The following is a 19,287-nucleotide window of genomic DNA, read 5'->3' as shown; positions in this document are numbered from 1 at the left end:
GCATTCTTAGCAGAGAGCTGGAGGCCTGGGTTTAAAATCCTTTGCAACATCATAAGCTTCAGCCTCCTTCCTCCCCTTTACGTTAGAGAAGAGCTGGCATCTCTTTTTCTTCTGCCTCTGGTGTCACCTTTCCCAGATGAGGCTGGCAGCCGCACCTGCAGGAGAGGTAGACTGGCACCATCCATGAGAGCAGTGTGTAATCCTTACAGCTCAAGCTGATAGCAAATGAACTTCTGTTTCCTTGCCTATCAACTCTGTGGTGCTTCAGACACGCTTATTGTCATGGTAGCTATAGGCTGGATACAGGTCTTCTAACAAGGCACTTGGGCGGTGCCAAATGTCCATAGCATATGCCATGGAGGTACCCCCAGGACCTCCCTCACACCCACACTGAAGATGCCTACAAGCGCCCAGGGGAACAGCACCAACCTCAGCAGCAGGAGAGCTGTGAAAGACATCAGAAGTCCTTGGCTGGGCATTCCCTCACCCCTTTCTCACAGCCTGCCTCTACCTATATAAAACACCTGTAATTTGTGAGGAAGGGCACTAGGCTCTGACTAAGCATACACGTCTGTACTGTTGTCAGGGAGCAGAAGAAATCAAGCATGCTATGCAATCACCTTGGAGGCGGGAGGGCTGGGGTTCATCTGGTGCTTTTTTGGATAGGAGGAGAAAGATGATGAGGAGGCTATGACAATATGCCCTTCATGGGCAGCTGGTCTGAGATAGCAAGAGCACCCCGACTGTGACCCTGAGTGTGAATTTGGAGCATATTTCCAGGAAAACCTGTAACACTGTAGTGTTCCTAAAAATTTGCTTTTCCCACAAAATGGCTTCTGTGACTAAGCAGTTTAGAAATGCAGTGTCATTTAAATAGATTTATGCCCTTATCACAAACCCTTTACAGGAACCAATGCCTCTTGCACTTTGAACTTCGAGGCTGCATTGGAAGCAAAAAAAAAGCCCTCATATGCTAGACATATGCTGACAGTGGCATTTAGTTTTGCTAAGCCACCGTTTGAATTTGAAGCCTTCATTCTGACTGTTGGGTGCTTTCACCTATGGCCTTCTGCATGAAAAGCTCAGCAGAACTTTTTCAGAAAATCTGGTTCTTGGGAAGCAGCGCTGATAAAACCCATTTTAGAAAGAGACCGTTCTGAGAGAGGACTTACTTTGGAGCTGTGGGTACAGACTCTGCTTGGGCCAGCTCTCTGTGAAATGATTAATTGCTGTGATTTTGCTATGTGCAACCACCATCACTGCAAGGGTCTCCAAAACTTAAGAACAAGCAGGGCAAACTCTTGTGGCTGTAGGTCAGCATCACAGCAACACGTCCATGTAAATGCCCAAGTTAAATCCTGAGCTTACACTTTCCTTTTAATTCCTTCTCTCTGCTCTGTGTGACACCCTTGAGACTTGACCAGTCCATGGCAGCTGAGCACTGGAGCCTGAGAGGATTACATGTCCCGATGCCTGCCTGACCTACGGCAGGTCCTGCTGGAGACTGCTACGTACAAGATCCCAGCCTAGTTCAGATCCCCATGGGCAATTCTTTTGCAATGTCTTTTATACATGCTGGGTCTGATTGTATACATTTGTGTGTGTGTGCTGCAACTATTTACATCCAAAGGCAGTGGATGAATGTGCCCAGCATTGCATGTGGTTAATGGTTCCAGTCCTCTGCTCCAGCGAGGGAGCAGTCAGTGCCTTGGAGAAGCCAGAGAGCACCATCACCTGAAGACGCTGGGAGATGCCTGGTCTTGTGGGGTTACTTCTCTGGGCAACAATTAAAATACAAGGTAGATGAGGCTCCAATAAATGGAGCTGGCTCCTAGTTCCACCAGGAACTGGGGGTTTCAGGCCATGGGAACAACTGGACAATGTTATTTCCCGCAGCTCATGTCTTCATTATTCACTGTAGAGGAGGCTGCCATAATGGGTCAATGTCATCCAACTATTTCCATAGCAGAAATCCTCTGCACATTGCTGACTGGGAGCTCAAGGATCTTGTTATTAATCTAATAGTTTTATTGTTATGATAGCATCTTTGATCCCAAAGCATATTGACAAATTCTGGTTGCAATTATCATGAAGACAATAGGAAATATAGAGATTATCTCAGTCCAGGAGAACTCCCAGTATAAGCCATGTCCCCTCTGTATTGATGCCAGTTGCAGGCACCTTTAGCTTAGTGTTTATGTTTTCTCTGAAGCCATAAATTCATTGTACTGTTCATTCATGGACAACGTGGTCAAATCCATGTACCACTGTGAAACAGCATGGTTTATCTCTTGCAGAACAGTCTTTCCCCCAATATGCTGATTTACCTTAATGCATTTATAAAACACCCAAGAGACAATGAAGCACTGTATCATCACAATCCCAGATAAATATCGGCTGCCTAGAATATGCCAATGGGACTGCAAGAAAGCGCACAAGCATCCCATTGTCCTGCAGAACAAAAGGAAGCAATTCTAAATGAAAAGGAAAAGCAGGAGGAAAAAATAAATGCCTATATATATAATTTTGCTGCCATTAGATATCTTACCAGTCTTCTGTTTGTCAGTGTGAATAGTCCCTGCAGCCGCATGCCTCTGAAGTGCAGTATTCCTATATACATTTAGAAATGCAACAGACCATTGACCTTGTTTTGGTGGGTTTACCTGAGGCATTGTTGAAGGCTGGTTCTTGTTTTTCTCCCTCTTTGAAGCCTGACTGTTTATAATCACATACTGGATAGTAAATGAAAGGTGTGAAACCTGAATCCTTTACTCCCACCCTTCAGACTATGTTCACATAGAAGTCTCACTGATACAAGTAAGCACTGAAGAAAGGAAAGCTGCCAGCCGTTGGGGGACTATCATAAATTCTGTTTGTGTTGTTTCTTCAAGTTTTGGGGGGTTTGGGTTTTTTTTTTTTTTAGTTAAAGCAAATATTAGCATTCAATGCTTTCCTCAAGAAGCCCCTTCTTTCCTGGGAATTTTTGATCCAAAGCGTACATTACACAGGACCCAGAGGTTAATTTGTTCCTGCTAGTCAAATCTGTGTAATGTGACCACTTGTAAAGTTGATGGCACATTTTGATAACTTTATTTCAAAGACCTTACAAGTACTTATTGGCTTCTCCTAAATTGTCTGAGAATTTTTTATTACATCCCCGGGATTTGGTGCTTTTAATTACTGTTCTTTAAAATTGAGGGCAGGCCTTTTACCTACTGTACTAGCAAATGCTTTATGCTGAAATGGGAAACAGCAGAGACTACGCACTGTAATAATGATGGAATTATGCTTTCTTGGAGGGAGAGCCGACTCTGAGGCAGGGATGTAAACAAGCATGCCTGATTGATGTCTAGATGTTTGCAGGTACAAATAACAACAAAGAGCAGGAATAAAGTAAAAAACAGGCTGTCTGTGCAACCTGCAATAAGCTCATTTTTCTGCATGGGCAAATGGCTTGTTTCTAACAAAGGTGGTTGACCAGAGAGTGTGGGGAGAGTGGTGGGGAACCTGTTTTCCTCAGTGAAAATCATTATTGGATTAGGCTGGTTACTGCTCTCTCATCTTTAACGTGAAGTTTGGCAATGGCTGAACATTCAGAGAAAGTATGTTTCAAGCCTGAGATTTAGCTGAACAGGGAAACTATACATAACTCTACCCCAAATCCACTTTGACCTGAAGGGGTTCATGAAGGTGCAGGTCATTTAGCCTGGGTACAGAACTGATATCAGGTGTTGGAAACTAACACACGCCCATGTCAGCTGGGGTCCCTCAAACCATGGCCTGCATGCTCCCTCCAGATATTTGGCTCACCACTGGCTGTGCCAGAGTTGCGCACAGCACCATCTCAGGGCACCAGTGTTTGTAAACACCGTCATCTCTTTGCTGGCAGATGGGAAGAGTTAAATTCACCAGGGGCTCAGGATGATGGTGAGAACCATCCTCTGCAACAAACTGTCCGCGTGAATGGTTTCATACATACTGTCTACTCCTTGCCAACTCCTCTGACAAGCAGACTAAGAAACTCCCCTGGCCACTGCCATGCAGCTTGCTTAAACAGGTTTCTGACCTGGTATTTTTAGGATTCCTGCTCACACTGACTAAAGTCTGTACCTCTCTGCATTTCAGCCTTGCTGTCAGGTGATTAGGCACTGTACTCTGCGCCAGGGTGGAAGCAACTCTCCGTCAAGGAGTTTTAGACTGAAGGGAGGGAAGTCAAGCCTTTAAAAGTTCAAGTCGTGCTGCTCTGTCTTAACCTCTGCAACGCCTGAATGGCCAGCAGCTGGATGCTAAATGCTGTGTTTCACTAACAGAAGGCTCTATCCGTAGCACATTGTAGCTATCCAATTAGGATCGGTCTCGCTGGTTATGCCAGTCCTTCTTAACAAAGGCTGGAAAACCACTTTAATAAAGATTAGTCACACTACCGTACTGCCACCTCAATATTGAAGCGCAAGCTCTTTTGAAGGCTGTGAGCCACCTCTTTAACTAGGAGAGGGACTGCCATGGGCACATCTCTGTACACAGACAAGCACATTTTGTCCTGATGCCATCAGCGCTCTATAATAATTCTTTGATAGAGTTGCAATTGTTTTTGCTGTGGGCTTGGCTGTCATGAGCAGAATGTCATCATAAGAGAATAACATTCAGAAAAGCCACAGGAAGAAACCGGCTGGGAGACCCACTGTCCTGGTTTTGGCTGGGATAGAGTTAATTTTCTTCCTAGTAGCAGGCATAGTGATGTGTTTTGGATTCAGTAGGAGAAGAATGTTGATAACACACTGATGTTTTTAGTTGTTGCTGAGTACTGCTTATGCTAGTCAAGGACTTTTCAGCTTCCCATGCTCTGCCAGGTACGCAAGAAACTGGGAGGGGGCACAGCCAGAATAGTTGATCCAAACTGACCAAAGGGCTATTCCATACCATATGATGTCATGCTCAGTATATAAACTGGGCGGGGGTTGGTTGGGGAGCAGCGATCGCTCCTTGGGAATTGTCTGGGTATTGGTCGGCGGGTGGTGAGCAATTGCATTGTGCATCACTTGCTTTGCATATTATTATTACTATTATTATTATATTGTTGTTATTATTATTTTACTTTATTTTATTTCAATTATTAAACTGTTCTTATCTCAAGCCAGGAGTATTTCTCACTCTTACTCCTCCAATTCTCTCCCCCATCCCACGGGGGTAGGGGGAGTGAGCGAGCGGCTGCGTGGTGCTTAGTTGCCGGCTGGGGCTAAACCATGACACCCACATATCTGTAATTGGTTGAATTAAAAATTAGAGAGAGAGGAACTTCTTTTAAAGAGGCTAAAAGGGAAAAACAGAACTTAACCAGGTATAATGAGTCTCTTTTTCAATGCTCCTGAGTTTCCTTCTGAGAAACAAATTGTACAGTCAACTTTGTTACACAGAGAAAAAATTATTTCTGAGGTTACGTAGCTAAAGCCACTTGCTTGCTTATGTGACTGCTTTCTCACTTCTTGTCAAAGAAGCAGCAAAATCTTTGGATCTGGTTATTGCATACCATGAGAGAGTGTCTGTCCAGAAACAACAAAGGGGATTGCAGCAAGATAAACTGATCCCACCAGTTTTCATCTACCTAGATTACATACTGCAAAGCAAAGATGTGCCAGCACTGACTTCCAGCCCTTCTCTTGGGTTTTTAGTTCCTTATCCCTCCAGTGTATGCACCCTTGTAATGAGACCAAGTAGGTTTGATACAGTCTTAGCCTGCTAATGGTCTAAGTGCAAATAGGAGATGCAATTACAGAGATGTCCATGAAGCAGCATTTATCTAGCTGGTTCAGGTACACAGAGCAGCCGAGAGACAGCAGTGCGAGGTGTACCATAGGCTATTTGCCTACTACAGACTACAGGCCAGAATGAATTTGCCCAAGTATGGCATTGCTGCAGCTGCGTATCTTTTATTTAGCAAACTCAGGTACAAGTAGTTATCTTGGTATTGATTTGCTCATACATCTAGCATCTTGCAACTGTGTTATACTGGACAGTGGAAATAAGTCGTAATATGCTAAGCTAAACCTTTGTAAATAAGCAATGGCAAATCAGACTCCTTGAGCTTAAATTCCCTTACTTTTTAGGAAAGGAATGATGGGGGAGGCTTCAGACCAGTGGATATCTGGAGGTCCAACCCCAACTCTAAGCAGGGCCAGGTTAAATCAGGTTGCTTAGGCCTTTGTTCAGTCAAGTTTAGAATATCTCCAAGGACAGAGACTTCTCAGCTTCTCCAGGCTCATGTCAGAGTACCTTCATGGTGAAAACATTTTTTCCTATTATGTATCAGAATTTTACTTGCTGCAACTTGTACCCATTGATCTTATCCTTTCACTGCACACCTTCAAGAAGAATCAAGTTGGTTAAGCTGGTCGCCAAGAATAGATATGCACATTATCAAGTTCAAATGTTTCAACTTGCTCCAGGTCTGACCTAGTAATAAAGCCAGAACTGCAGAGGACAAATGGAGCCTGTTACTGAATTTAAAGGAGCTATACTGCTTTATCAGCATGGAGAATCTGGCCCTTCCAATGTCAACAGTAAGGCAATGTATAGACAGCTATATCTCTAAGCATCTGCAAATGCTGACATATTTAGCTGCCTGGATTTTCAGGCTTGGTTTCAGCAGTCAGCTAACCTGCAAATGACTTTCACAGAGCATAAAAGCACACTTGAATATCACCAGCTTTTACATAGAAAATAGCTCAGGAAACTCAGACAGAGTCTTATTTCCCCAGAGACTATAGAGCCACGTTTGTAAAGCCAATGTTACACTTCCAACACTTTCTAGTCTTATATCTTCCACCCACATTCTTTATTAGACTGTAATCCTGAATGCTGTTGTTTGCTATGGGATCTCTAAGCTAAGGTCCCAAGGCAAAGGGAAGTATCAAAGCTACAGTCAGAGAAAGTTCCATCTTGCAAAGGAAAATGTTAACATACAGTCCTAGAATTTTTGTATTTTTTCGTAGATTTTTTTTTTAAAAAAAAAAAAGAATGACCGATTACTTATAGAAAAAAATGCACTCTTCTAGATCTCTTACTGGCAAAAGCCTTGATTAGTTCACAGGACTCTATTTTGTTAGCAATTTAATTTCATTTCCAGTTGAAATCGAAGCCTGTCCTTCGGTCTCTACTGTTCCATAGATGACCTCATGTTATTGTATTTTGTTTAATCTGATAAATTTCAGCTTTGAAAAATCTCGTTTCAGTAGGATTGACACTTCTGAGCACTGTGTAGATCCTTCCCTTGAGGACCAAGAGTCTTGTCTGTAAAACAGTTCACCTTTCAAAAAGGAAAAAAGTGGAGGATGTAGGAGTGAACTGATAGGGAGTTTCTTTTGTCCATCACCAAGTTATCTGGGTCATTTTCGTACCAAAGAAGCTGATGAGACACCAGAAACTCACAAGCCTATTCTCTCTGAAGCCACGCTCTCTAATCCTGGACACTTCTTGGCTGCCAGTGGGACAGAGTGCAGTAAGAGATTATCTGGCAGATCTATTCCCCATCCCATCTCCAGAACAATTTAAAATACTGTATGGTTCAAGGCAATGGGTCCAGCTCTCAGGTACCATAAGATGTCCAAGCTCAACTACAAGTTTCTTCCCAAACTTACACCAGCTGTGCACAGCCTTTGTTTTCTCATTCTCATATATTCTTTGTAGGATAGAGTTTGCAGCTCCTTCTAGACTTGACTTGACTACTGAGTGTGTTCCACACCTTTGCCCTGTAGAGATACTTATAAAAGCTGATTTCTTGAGTCTATCTACACTGACTAATCCGATGGACTCTGCACGTGTCCTGCCAGCACCCACAACTAGTTAAGGTGGTAGCCAAGGATAGATAGGCACATTATCATCTCTGTCTCTGGTGTGTATGAACATACTGTCTATGGAGAAGTCCTGCAGCTAGCATGGCCTAAACCATTCGTTTCTAATCCAGGTAGTATTCTCTGGTTTGGGCACTAGAAGTCTTGGCCTTAGCTTTGATTCCACATTATGAAGAGGAGGTGATGGCTGTCATCATCTGTGCTTACAGGCAAGAACTAGTGATTGCTGTTTGTATGGTGCCCACTGCAATCACATCTGATCCAGCTGGTCTTTGGCATTCACTTCAATTTCATCATGGTCCACTTCAGTCATCCCATTTCTATAGACTCTAGTTAATGTATGAGACAGAAGGGTTTATACTGGGCTAAATCATTATTTGCTGTATTCTGATGGAATACTAAAATATACTTTTTTTTTTAATCTGATGTGACATCTTAGATTTTAAAATGTAGACAGGTTCTTTCTTGCTCTGCATAGTCATGAAATTATATTTCAGTTCATTGATTTAATACATTTAAAAAGAAAAAAACATGGGGCTTTTTTTTGTTAATTCAGAAATCTTCCAGGAGGTAGGTAGGTTTGTTCTCTGTCTCCTGAAGGCTTTCTGATTGCTAGAAGGTACACAGACTGCCTGTGCATACAAAACCTGTCAGGGCAAGAACCCTGCCAGCATCCCAGATGTTTAGGAACAGTTGGGACCACAGGAACAAGGATGTGGTCACAGTTCGAGCTTGGATTTCTTGCTTCACTCAGGACATGTTGGAGGTAGACTGCAGCTTCTCCCAGGTTTGTGGAGCCAGTCTTCTACCCTGGATAGAGGCAGAGCTCAGTTTAGTGTTGTCATGGTTTAGCCCCAGCCAGCAACTAAACACCACGCAGCTGCTCACTCACTCCCCCTACCCCCGTGGGATGGGGGAGAGAATTGGGGGAGTAAGAGTGAGAAACACTCCTGGCTTGAGATAAGAACAGTTTAATAATTGAAGTAAAGAAAAATAGTAATGATAATAATAACAATATAATAATGATAATAACAATAACAATATACAAAGCAAGTGATGCACAATGCAATTGCTCACCACCCGCCGACCAATACCCAGACAGCTCCCGAGCAGCGATCGCTGCTCCCCGACCAACCCCCACCCAGTTTATATACTGAGCATGACGTCATATGGTATGGAATAGCCCTTTGGTCAGTTTGGATCAACTATTCTGGCTGTGCCCCCTCCCAGTTTCTTGTGTACCTGGCAGAGCATGGGAAGCTGAAAAGTCCTTGACTAGCATAAGCAGTACTCAGCAACAACTAAAAACATCAGTGTGTTATCAACATTCTTCTCCTACTGAATCCAAAACACATCACTATGCCTCCTGCTAGGAAGAAAATTAACTCTATCCCAGCCGAAACCAGGACAAGTGTTCAGGGAGACATACAGGACATCTCAGGGAGACCTCAAATTTCTGAGGCCATGACAAGGTGTTGTGTCAAGAGGGCTTTGGAAGGTACCCAATTTATCGTTGTAAGTCCAATCACATTCAGTGCACTGAACTATCATGATTACAGATGCACAGATAACATAGACACCTTTCGTCTAGTTGTGTTGCATGAACTACCATGACAACACTTAAAGTGTCTGGTCGCGTTCAATGAGAACTATCACGGCTATACCAATGAATCAAAGCAATTTATTAAAGCAACAGACACACAGGTTCTTTGGATTACCAGCGATAAATTCACTGACTGCAAGGCACGTGCAAATACCAAAGCATGGATAACACAGATGCATCAAAAGATATAAAGCGACTCTATATAGAGATTTCTAAGTTTTCCGGGGAGGCACTTGGTATAACCAAGTGTTCAAATCTTACCCAAAGGTGTCCCAATGGGAGGGAAGAGAGGCTCAGCCCGTTGACTGATCCCAGAAGTCAGAGTGGTACGCGATGGTATCTTCCCTAACATGCCCTCTCTCTTAGGCTAATTTATACTATTTTTTACCTTTCAGGTGGAGCTTGAGTGACTCTAGTCATACATACTTTGTTATGATTGGTGTAAAACTTTCTCGCTTGCTTTAAAGGTATAGGCTAGGAAAAATTCAAAGCACAAGCTCAGTGAGGAGTGGTTGCACCTTAGAGGCGGGTAGGTTTTGGGATGGAGGTGTGTTTTGGTATTATAATGATATTATAATGAGCAAAGTTTACCAAAGGGCAGCATTTTGTCAAAAACATGACAGGTTGTTGGCCCAGGGTCTCATATTATACCCTTTCCTATTGTCCTTCTTCATTCATCCATCATTTGCCCAAGTTCTTGCAGTGTTCCATTATATTGCACTCTGTTCCTTTGGTAAGTACTTCTACAATAAATTGTTCGCCATGTTCTGGCACAGTCAGGACTATACAGGGACTAAAAGCAGCAGCAATAAGGCAACAAACGCTTCGTCTTTTCATGTCCGTAGATAGACCCAAGTCTCCGGGCTTGACGGAGTGTACTGGGGAATCCAAGGGCACAGGAGCTGCCCCAGCTGGGCAGAATGCTTCACAGCAGTCCCATCTGGGGTGCCACACAGAGCCTGGCCACGGTGTCTCCGCACCGCTCCACCCTCCGGGCAGTTCCTCTTAGAGCCAACACACCAAGTTCCCCTGGTGTTGCCGACGTCTAAGGTTGCAGGCCCAGGGAACTTCCATGAAATGGATTCCTCGCATGCCAGCTGCACTTCACCCTGGAGTCTTCTTCAATGCTGTGCCTTTCCTAAAATTGTGAATCTAAGTTTAATCTCTAAATCACCTCCAGCAATTACTCCACACAAGGTCAGGGCAAACTTCACTTGTCAGGATCTGCTACATGAATTGCCCTGTACTAGAGAAATATAAATACCATACATTGTAATGATACAAATAAGGCAGAGAGATTCATTACTGTATGACAGAGCATGATGTGCTTGACGAAGTATCACCTTGGTACTCAATCTTATCTGTCTGCAGTATCTTCCAGGAGGATTTGGAGGCCAGCCCCCACAGAGAAGTGAGGTGAAAATCTTCCAGACAAGAGACACCATTATGAACTGTTAGCTCTATCATATCTACAGGGGATGTGGTGTCCTCAGATTCATATTCTCAGCACTGATATTTCCCTTTTAATCCATATAGCAATAAATCCCCCTTACAGCCATCTTTTGGGAAGGTTCAAGTAGATGCAACTTTGGATTAAGGGTTTCTTAGGAGAGAGTGCCCATTGCTATCTTCAGCATAAATGCACAAAAATATTTCTCATTTCAGATCTCTGCCCCAGTAGTGCCAGCAAGATTCAATGTAAATAATATCTTTCCCTTGGGGCTGAAGCCAGTGCTCCAGTCTAATGGGTAGTACTTTGATAGGCTGGTGAAAAGGCTAATGATACGGATTTAACTGTGTTGGATATCAGCTTTATTAGGCTGTTTCTGACATATGGGAGTATTGACAGCATTTATGATAAATGACGCTCCTCGCTTATTCTTGCATGACTGGTTTCCTTTCAAAGTACCTGAAAGGATTAGAAAAGATGCAGTATTCACAACAGAATATATTCACTTACTGGTCCCCAGATATCGTGTCCTAGGCACCTTCCTACCAAGTCAGTGGAAAGAATTTTTTATTCCTTATTTTCTGTGACAACAGAGTCACAATGAAATTTCAGTTACAGAATGAAACATGTCATTTTCTGGTTGGCACAGAGCCCAGTTTATATTGGCCAAGGCATTTAGTTATCTTTTCACTGCTTTAGCCCCAAAAAGGAAAAGTTTATGCTAATGGTTGAACACAAGGGGGAAAAAAAAGTACAAAGTCTCTTTGAGGGACTAAGCTAACCTTCTGTGGTTAACAGTTCCCATTAGGAAGTGTATGCATCTAGTTACATAGTAGGAATTGGTAGTTGTCATCAGACCATAGAAGGCAAAAACAGTTATTCAAAAAGGTTATTTTCTTGAGCAACTTTGTGTCATTGCCAATTACCTAAGGTCATTGAGTAGCAAGCTCATCATAGACACTAGTGATATTAGAATTTTTATGCTCCTATCAGGCTGCAGTTTTCCAAGCTCAGCAGAAAAAACCCTGTGACTCACAATGTTTGGGTCATGGCTTTTTGCGCTGGTCATTCAATGTCAGCTGGAAGATACTCCATTTGTGCATCAAAGAGGATTCCAGCCTTGGGACAAGGCTGAACTCCACATTCTGCAGATCAGCTGCCTTAGACCTCACTTCTGCTGCTCCTTTCTCTTCCTCCTTGCAAGACATCAGCCCTTCAGCATCATTTCAGAGCAACCTAGACCTTATTCTAACTTACACCGAGTAGCATACAGAGTTAATGATCTAAATAAAATACCCTGGTGTAGGAGGGCCTTTTCAAAACAGTGTAGGAGTGCTGAGGGAAGTCTTTAGTGTGGTCACACCACAGCAGGTGAAGGAATAGAACAGTCTAAGAGTCCCCATAGGAATTCACAGCACTCAATGTTCCCCATATGCTGCTCCGTGGGTTTTAAGGCCTTGTAGTTCTTAAGGTTAAGCTTGTTTAGAAAGTCCCCACACCACAACGGTGCAGTCAGGAGAATACCATGACTTTTCTTTGTAAGGTAACATTTTTAATGCCACTGTCACACTGCACTGAAACTGCTGGCTATCCCTAAATACTGCTGAAGGAATGGTATGGGAACAGAGCAGCAGTCAGTCAGTCTGGAATGGTTGACTTCCACATCATTTCCAGTTACATTAAGGGTTTCTTCACAAATAGTTAATAAGGGATTATAAATTAGCAACAGATGGGTGCATGTGACAAACAGGAGCAAAAAGGTGTCAAAGGTTGGTCCAACACTGAAGGACTTTGATGACAAACCCATTGCAGGGCTACTGTGGTTAAAATACATAGGGTAGCTGTTGATGTGCAGTGGATGAATGGAATTAGCACTTCAAATGGACACTTTTGAATGATAAAGGAGTTCATTCACATTCATTGCTGGGTCAGGAGACAGTCACCTATGGTAAGTAGATCTCTAGAAGGTGTTGGAGGTGCTATGCCAGCTGCATAGCAATTTACAGAAATTGCTGGATCTCTGAATCTTCTTGTGGCCCTCTGGCCTTTTCCTATAAAATGTGATACACGTTTCCTTGTTTGCACAGTTGAGAGGAAAGGGAAACGGAGAATCCGGACAACATTCACAGCTGAGCAGCTCCAGGAACTGGAGAAGATTTTCCAAGTAACTCATTACCCGGATGTCCATGTTCGCAATCAACTAGCAGCAAAGATAAACCTCCCAGAAGCCAGAGTCCAGGTACATTGTGTCTACAAAAGACTATGCTTGCTGCACCAATTTTTTATTCAGAGTACATACTTAATAGTTTATGCCTGGGTGACAACACTAATGAAATACGTGACCTCTCTGTTACCTTACAGAGGAGGCCAGTATCACTGTTCTCCTTTTACAAATAGAGAAAAAAGTATTTGTCACCCAGCTGGGACTAACCAAACGGTATTAATCAAAGGGTTAACAGGAGCTCTAAGCATACTAAATGCATAGCAAATAGGAGTTACAGATGGTTATGAGAAACCTGTTGGACTCTGTAGACACAGAGCGGCCATTTATGAAAATATTTATTAATCATTTATCCACCTTTTATAGATTAATGTACACCCACTACAAACTGCCATCTATATCCACCTTCCACAGGGTCTCAAAAAAAGTTAAAATAACTGCCCAAATGAAAATGCTTTCTTACTGTTCTGTATTTTGATATCACAGGCTCTGCCCTGGCTGTAATTTCAGTGCACAGAAACTAATCCAGTTCCCCCCAGCTGTAATGTGGTCTTGCTGACTGATCTCAAAACTGACTCCAAATGTTTACTGCATATGAAATCTGCTACATTAAAATATACATACCAGCGTGTATTGGAATTTGGTGTTGTTTACCAGGCACTGCTGTGATGATTTTTGCACGAGGCAGTTTCTGTACTTGCCATAATGCTAGAGTCATCAGTGTACTTCTATGCACATATCTCACTCTAACAATCAAAGTTCAACACAGAGCAGTTTATTGCCTATGACACACCTGGGACTATCGACTAACCATGATGATATTACTTCATAGTTAGATGACAGGGAGAATTGGAACAGCATAGCCGTAATATGCCCATTAGTGATACCAGTGCACCCACAATGCATTTCCAACGGTATAAAGCAAAAGCTGGGCTACTAGTCAGTGCTCCCAACAGAACAGCAAATGACATGAAAGAACAGGACAATCTTCTGTTTAAAAAATTATTTATAATCTGTAGGGGGAAAAAATAAAAAAGAGTTATCATGGGAAACATCAACCTGAGATGCACACAAAGGAAGCAAAAAGCCCCTCATGTATGAATTGCAGGTGGCAAATTCCCAATTCAGACAGTGTTACACATGACACAGGGAATTCTGTGTTTGACCTCATCTCGGCTGATAAAGGGAAACAGCCACAGAACTAAAAATTAGCAGTACCTTAGGTACAAGTTACAAGCTGTTACAATTTTGATTGATTGCATTTGTCACATAAACAAAATAGAGTGCAGAGAATTCTTATATGCTTTTGGTACTTTGAAGTAATAGTTTTGACAAAGCTAAAAGCAGTATAAGTCAAATCACCTCAGAGAGATAATTTAACTGGGGGAAAAAACAGTGAGCAACCATTGGGTAACCAAGTGAAACATTTCATAACTGTGAAAAAGCTTGTGTCCTCCAATCAAGAAGCAAATGTATGATTGCTGTGAAACAGCTTAAGTGGATAGATGGAATTATATCCCTGCATGTGTCATGCCTACATGCAACACAAAATGAAGGATACTGGATGAGTAAATATCAGAAACAAGAAATTACAAAAAAATAAGCAAAACAGAAGGATACAGGCCAAAGCTTTGGTCAGAAAAATTAAGGATCATGAGAAACTCGATAAAAGTCCATTAAGAACAAACAAAAAAAGAAGTGAACAATTATATTGATCTGTTACTTTATAGAAACAGTGGGACTCTCAAGGATAATGCAGAAATGGCAAAGAAGTTGAGTCATAATTTCTGCTCTAACCTTGGAAATATGTCAGGTAAGGTGGTAGTATCACATGATGATGATGATGAAACACCTTCCATAAGGACAATGTTGAACAGCAGCTGCTACAGACAGTTATTTTTAAATCCAGACATCTAGGTGACTTACCTCCAGTAGTTCTTAAAAAGCTGCTTGAGAAGCACTTTGGGTCATCAGTGTTGATATTTAATCAGTCCTAGGGCACAAGAGACATTCCAGAGTCCTTGAAGAAATCTAACGTTGTGTCAGTATTTAAAGGGTAAACAGGACAACCAGATAATGACTGGCCTGTCAGCCAAACACTGATTTTTGGCAAAACAGTGATAAAGCCAATGTGAGTCTCTGTCAATGAAGAATTAAAGAAATGGTAATCTATTTAATGCTTATCAACACTGGTTTGTGGAAAATAGATGTTGTCAAACTCATATTTTAAGATGAGATTATTGGTGACAGTTTTAAACTGCAAGAGGGTAAATTTAGATTCGATATAAGGAAGAAATTCTTTACAATGAGGGTGGCAAGACACCAGAACAGGTTGCCCAGAGAAGTTGTGGATGTCCCATCCCTGGAAGTGTTCAAAGTCAGGTTGGCCAGGGCTTTGAGCAACCTGATCTAGTGGAAGATGTCCCTGCCCACAGCAGGGGGGTTGGACTAGAGGATCTTTAAAAGTCCCTTCCAACCCAAACCAGTCTATGGTTCTATGTTTCTATGATTCTATGATTCTATGATTCTATAATTCTATGATTCTATGTATTTGGTTGATAAAGGTAATAACATTGATGTCATGTCACTGTAAGGACCCTGCCTTGGTCCTACACTCTGCTTGTGTTATGAAAACAGAGCAGATCAAATGGCATGTGCTAGTAGACAAAAAGCTAGGTCTGCAACAGGTGTCCAGTTGCAAATGAGGACATTTCATAGGTGGTCTCTCATAGGAACCATTTACTGACACAAACGTGAATTTGAACTACATTATCAGTAAAATCTGTAATGATAGTGCTAGGAAATGGTAAGAAGATCAGGGGACTGGAAAATAATGAAAAGGCTGATTCTTTAGTAGTGCAAGCTCCGGATCATTGGTCATGTGTCTGCAAGAGAACAACAAAGGGACAATCTTACAAAGCCAGAAATGGAGGCCATTCCTACAACACGGGGCATGCCACCCTCCCTCTCCACTCTGTTTTAGTCCTTGTTTCCTTGGACAACCTGCTGATCACTGAGAGGGCAGATGATTATTTTGTGAAATCTCAGGCAGGATTAAGGAAGCACTTGTCCCTGGCTTTAGCAGGGGTGTGACTTTTGTGAACAAACATGGGAATACTGTGCTCTGTCTCAGTGCTATAGATCAGGAACACTGGAAAAATGAAGGTTGATAGCATGCAGAGAATAAATGGTATCAGTAGTTTGATACCTGTGGTAGGCAGAGCATGGAGGAATAGGTTTAGATCCCAGTAATGCAGGGTGGACTTTCAGAAATCATTTTAGGGGTAAGGGTGTTGGAAGCTGGTTGGGCAAAAAAGACCAGTTTGGTCTGTGAACACAGCTTTGCCTTTAAAAAAAAAAAAAAGTCCCTGAAGTAAGGACTTTATCCCATGTGCAGACTTTGGAAGGAGCACTTCAGAGGTTGGATTTTGGCTTCAGTCCCCCCTCTGCCCTCAATCACTTTGTTGGTGTTAAAGAGGAGTCATTTTTATGCTGCTGTTTCACCATATAACTCCTGCATAGAAAGGGAATGGAGCAGTTCACACAGACTAAGCAGTTCTCAAACACATGCAAACCCAGATAAACAGGACTGTCCTTTCAGTAACCTCAGATACTGCTAACTATCAGCAATATAACAGAGGGCGCCTGACATCCCCATTACTTCCTGGGCAAGAGGTGCAGAAATAACTGAGCTGCTCATTATTGGGTTTAAAATACATACATATTTACATCCAGCAGCATCTGGTTTTGATCACTAACACCTTGTGTTCATGTGAATCACTTGCCTAGAAAGAAATGTTTCCATTCAAACAGCAAGTTCCTAAGCCAGCTAGAAACTACAATGAAAGGGGGATTCAACTTTTCACAGCAATGCAACAAGATACGCTACTGTGGCTACTCAATAAATACTTGTGTGCCTCCGCCAGAAGCCAGACAGGTCAAATCAGCTGACAGATGAAAGAAACTCCCTTGAGAAAATTAGTTGTCTGCTTTCCAGTGCAAAAGAGATGGCAGATAACGTACTCAGGCTGCTGAGTGATTTAGAAGATGGTATCCCCTTGGGTCTTTTGCTTAGGTCCCTTACGTCAATTTCAAAATGTTACCAGCTAAATATAGGAGGAACCCTGTTACTACATCTCCACTGGTGACACATTTTATTGCAGCCCAGCAATACATATAGGTGGGTCTTTTCCCAGTCTATTCAGTTGGGAACAGGGTGAAAGAGCCCTGTCATGCAACAAATCACACCTCCTAGAGAAAACAGAATGCTGTGTGTCTTGACTGCTGCAAAGCTTTGACCGCAAAAGGATCTACTTTCCCAGGAGAGCACTGGAAGAACTGATGCACCCTGTGACACTGTCTTGCCTTGAACAGGGAGATCCTAGCTTTTCTGTGAGCTGCAAGAGAAAAGAGGCTGTCATGATGGTCCAGAGATCCCACATGCTATGCAAAGGTTGAAAGGTGCTGTGTTGAACCCAATGTTTTCCTGTAGGTTCATCCCCTGGTTCTGCTGAGCTGGAGGTCCATGTTTTCTGATGCTCATTTAGAGAGTAGGGAAAATAGTTGGATGTGAGCACTTCCTTCTGTACCTCCTGTTCATTTTTGTGCCTTTTCTTTCTTGCCTGTATCCAGATCTGGTTCCAGAACCAACGAGCAAAGTGGAGGAAACATGAAAAATTTGGCAACTTTGGTGGCCTTCAGCATCTGACAGAAGCTGACTTCATTCCTACTCCCAAGTCAGATATCACAGTGAGTATCAGAGGCTATGTATAAAGCCACTCAGGGAGAGAGAGCTATCCTTCACCAGGTCATCTCTTCACATGGGTCTATCCCAGAGAAGGAGGACTGGAAAAGACAGAAACAGCAATACAATGAAGAGAAATCTCAGCAAATATGGTCAAATAACACATTTCTTCATGAAATGAAACCTGTTTTGTAAATATGCCATGAAGTGTCTCTTGCAGGATGATCTTTTCCCATTTTACTTCTAAATCTCTTCCCTGTAAATCATACTTTGGATCAAAATACCTTTACCATCAGAAATTTCCTGAACAGGGAGAAATATGACACTGGCAGCCACAAAGCCATGTTTCTTTATAGACAGTGTCTCTTTACAATGTCCAGCCTTGTTAGGCTGACCAGCGCCTTTTGCTGTTGACCCCCATCCTTGCTAAGTCCCGGACAGTTAATATTATCTAGGCTGACACACAGGCTCTTTCCCTGTCAGGAGTTTTTCCATGGCTAAAACAAAGGGTATTTCACCTTACTCACTGGGTTTTAGGGAGTCTATTCTTCTAGACTTTTCTTCTTAATTACTGAAGCACTGGGGAAACAAATAAGGTTGATTGTAAATTGTATCTAACTAAAAGTCTGTATTGATTCACCTGAGACTGCATTTTTATTCTTGAAAGGCTCCTAGCTTGATGCCAAGAAAGCTCGCTGCTACCATCCCTGCCGTGGGATACTACTCACCACTGCAAGGGCAGCTGACAACTGCCTGGCTGCCCAGCACGCTCTCCTTCATCCCCCAGCACTTGGAGCTGCTGCCCTTCCCAAAACCGTACTTGCTCTTCAACGTCCTCCCCCCTTACGGCACACCGCTACCCCACAAGTTGCAAAGGAGCAGTATCTGTGCCAGCTCCACATAGAGGAGGATACGGGGGAGTGTGGGACTTCGGGGGTGTGCTTTTCTCGCCCATGACCATTTTGGGAGTGTGTGATTCCTCTCCTTCAACAAGCTTCTGAGGATGATGGGTGGCCTGTGGCACAAGGTCAGCTTGCTGCAGAAGTGCCACCATGAGTTGCCAAGGCCTAGCAAACGTGGGCATGAGCCACCATGGACCGGGAAGGACCTCCCCGTCAATCTGAGGAGCAGCATACTCTGTAGAAACCCAACTGCTCAAATGAGAGCCTGTCCCTGGGGGGACAGTGCACCAAGCAGCCCTGCAAAAGAACTGGGGTTTTACCCAGCCCTGAGACAACACCGGATAACCCTATTGCGCTGATGGCTTCGGGCAAGCAAGATGCCTGCAATGAGGTGTGTGTAGCCCCAAGGTCCAGCCAAAAGGGCTTTCCTCTGCAGGTTTAGGTTGCTTTCCTCATACATTCTGGCCCTCATGTGCTGGGGGGAGCAAAGAACATGTATAGGTCAAAAATCAGACTTTCA

The 19,287-nt window shown here is 42.9% G+C and overlaps 1 protein-coding gene across 1 annotated transcript in view; it reads left to right on the top strand.

Annotated features, from left to right (window-relative positions):
- Window positions 1-18,769, top strand: part of ISX (intestine specific homeobox) — a 28,771-nt gene extending 10,002 nt beyond the window's left edge. Inside the window, exons 3-5 of the mRNA XM_075707161.1 lie at window positions 12,988-13,139; window positions 17,754-17,870; window positions 18,533-18,769. Of these exons, the coding sequence (XP_075563276.1) occupies window positions 12,988-13,139; window positions 17,754-17,870; window positions 18,533-18,769 (506 nt within the window). The remainder of the gene's footprint in view (window positions 1-12,987; window positions 13,140-17,753; window positions 17,871-18,532) is intronic.
- The last annotated feature ends 518 nt before the right edge of the window (window positions 18,770-19,287 follow it).

This window comes from Pelecanus crispus, chromosome 1 (genome assembly GCF_030463565.1).
Source record: "Pelecanus crispus isolate bPelCri1 chromosome 1, bPelCri1.pri, whole genome shotgun sequence".
Lineage (NCBI taxonomy): Eukaryota > Metazoa > Chordata > Aves > Pelecaniformes > Pelecanidae > Pelecanus > Pelecanus crispus.
This window is presented reverse-complemented; position numbering and strand designations above follow the sequence as displayed.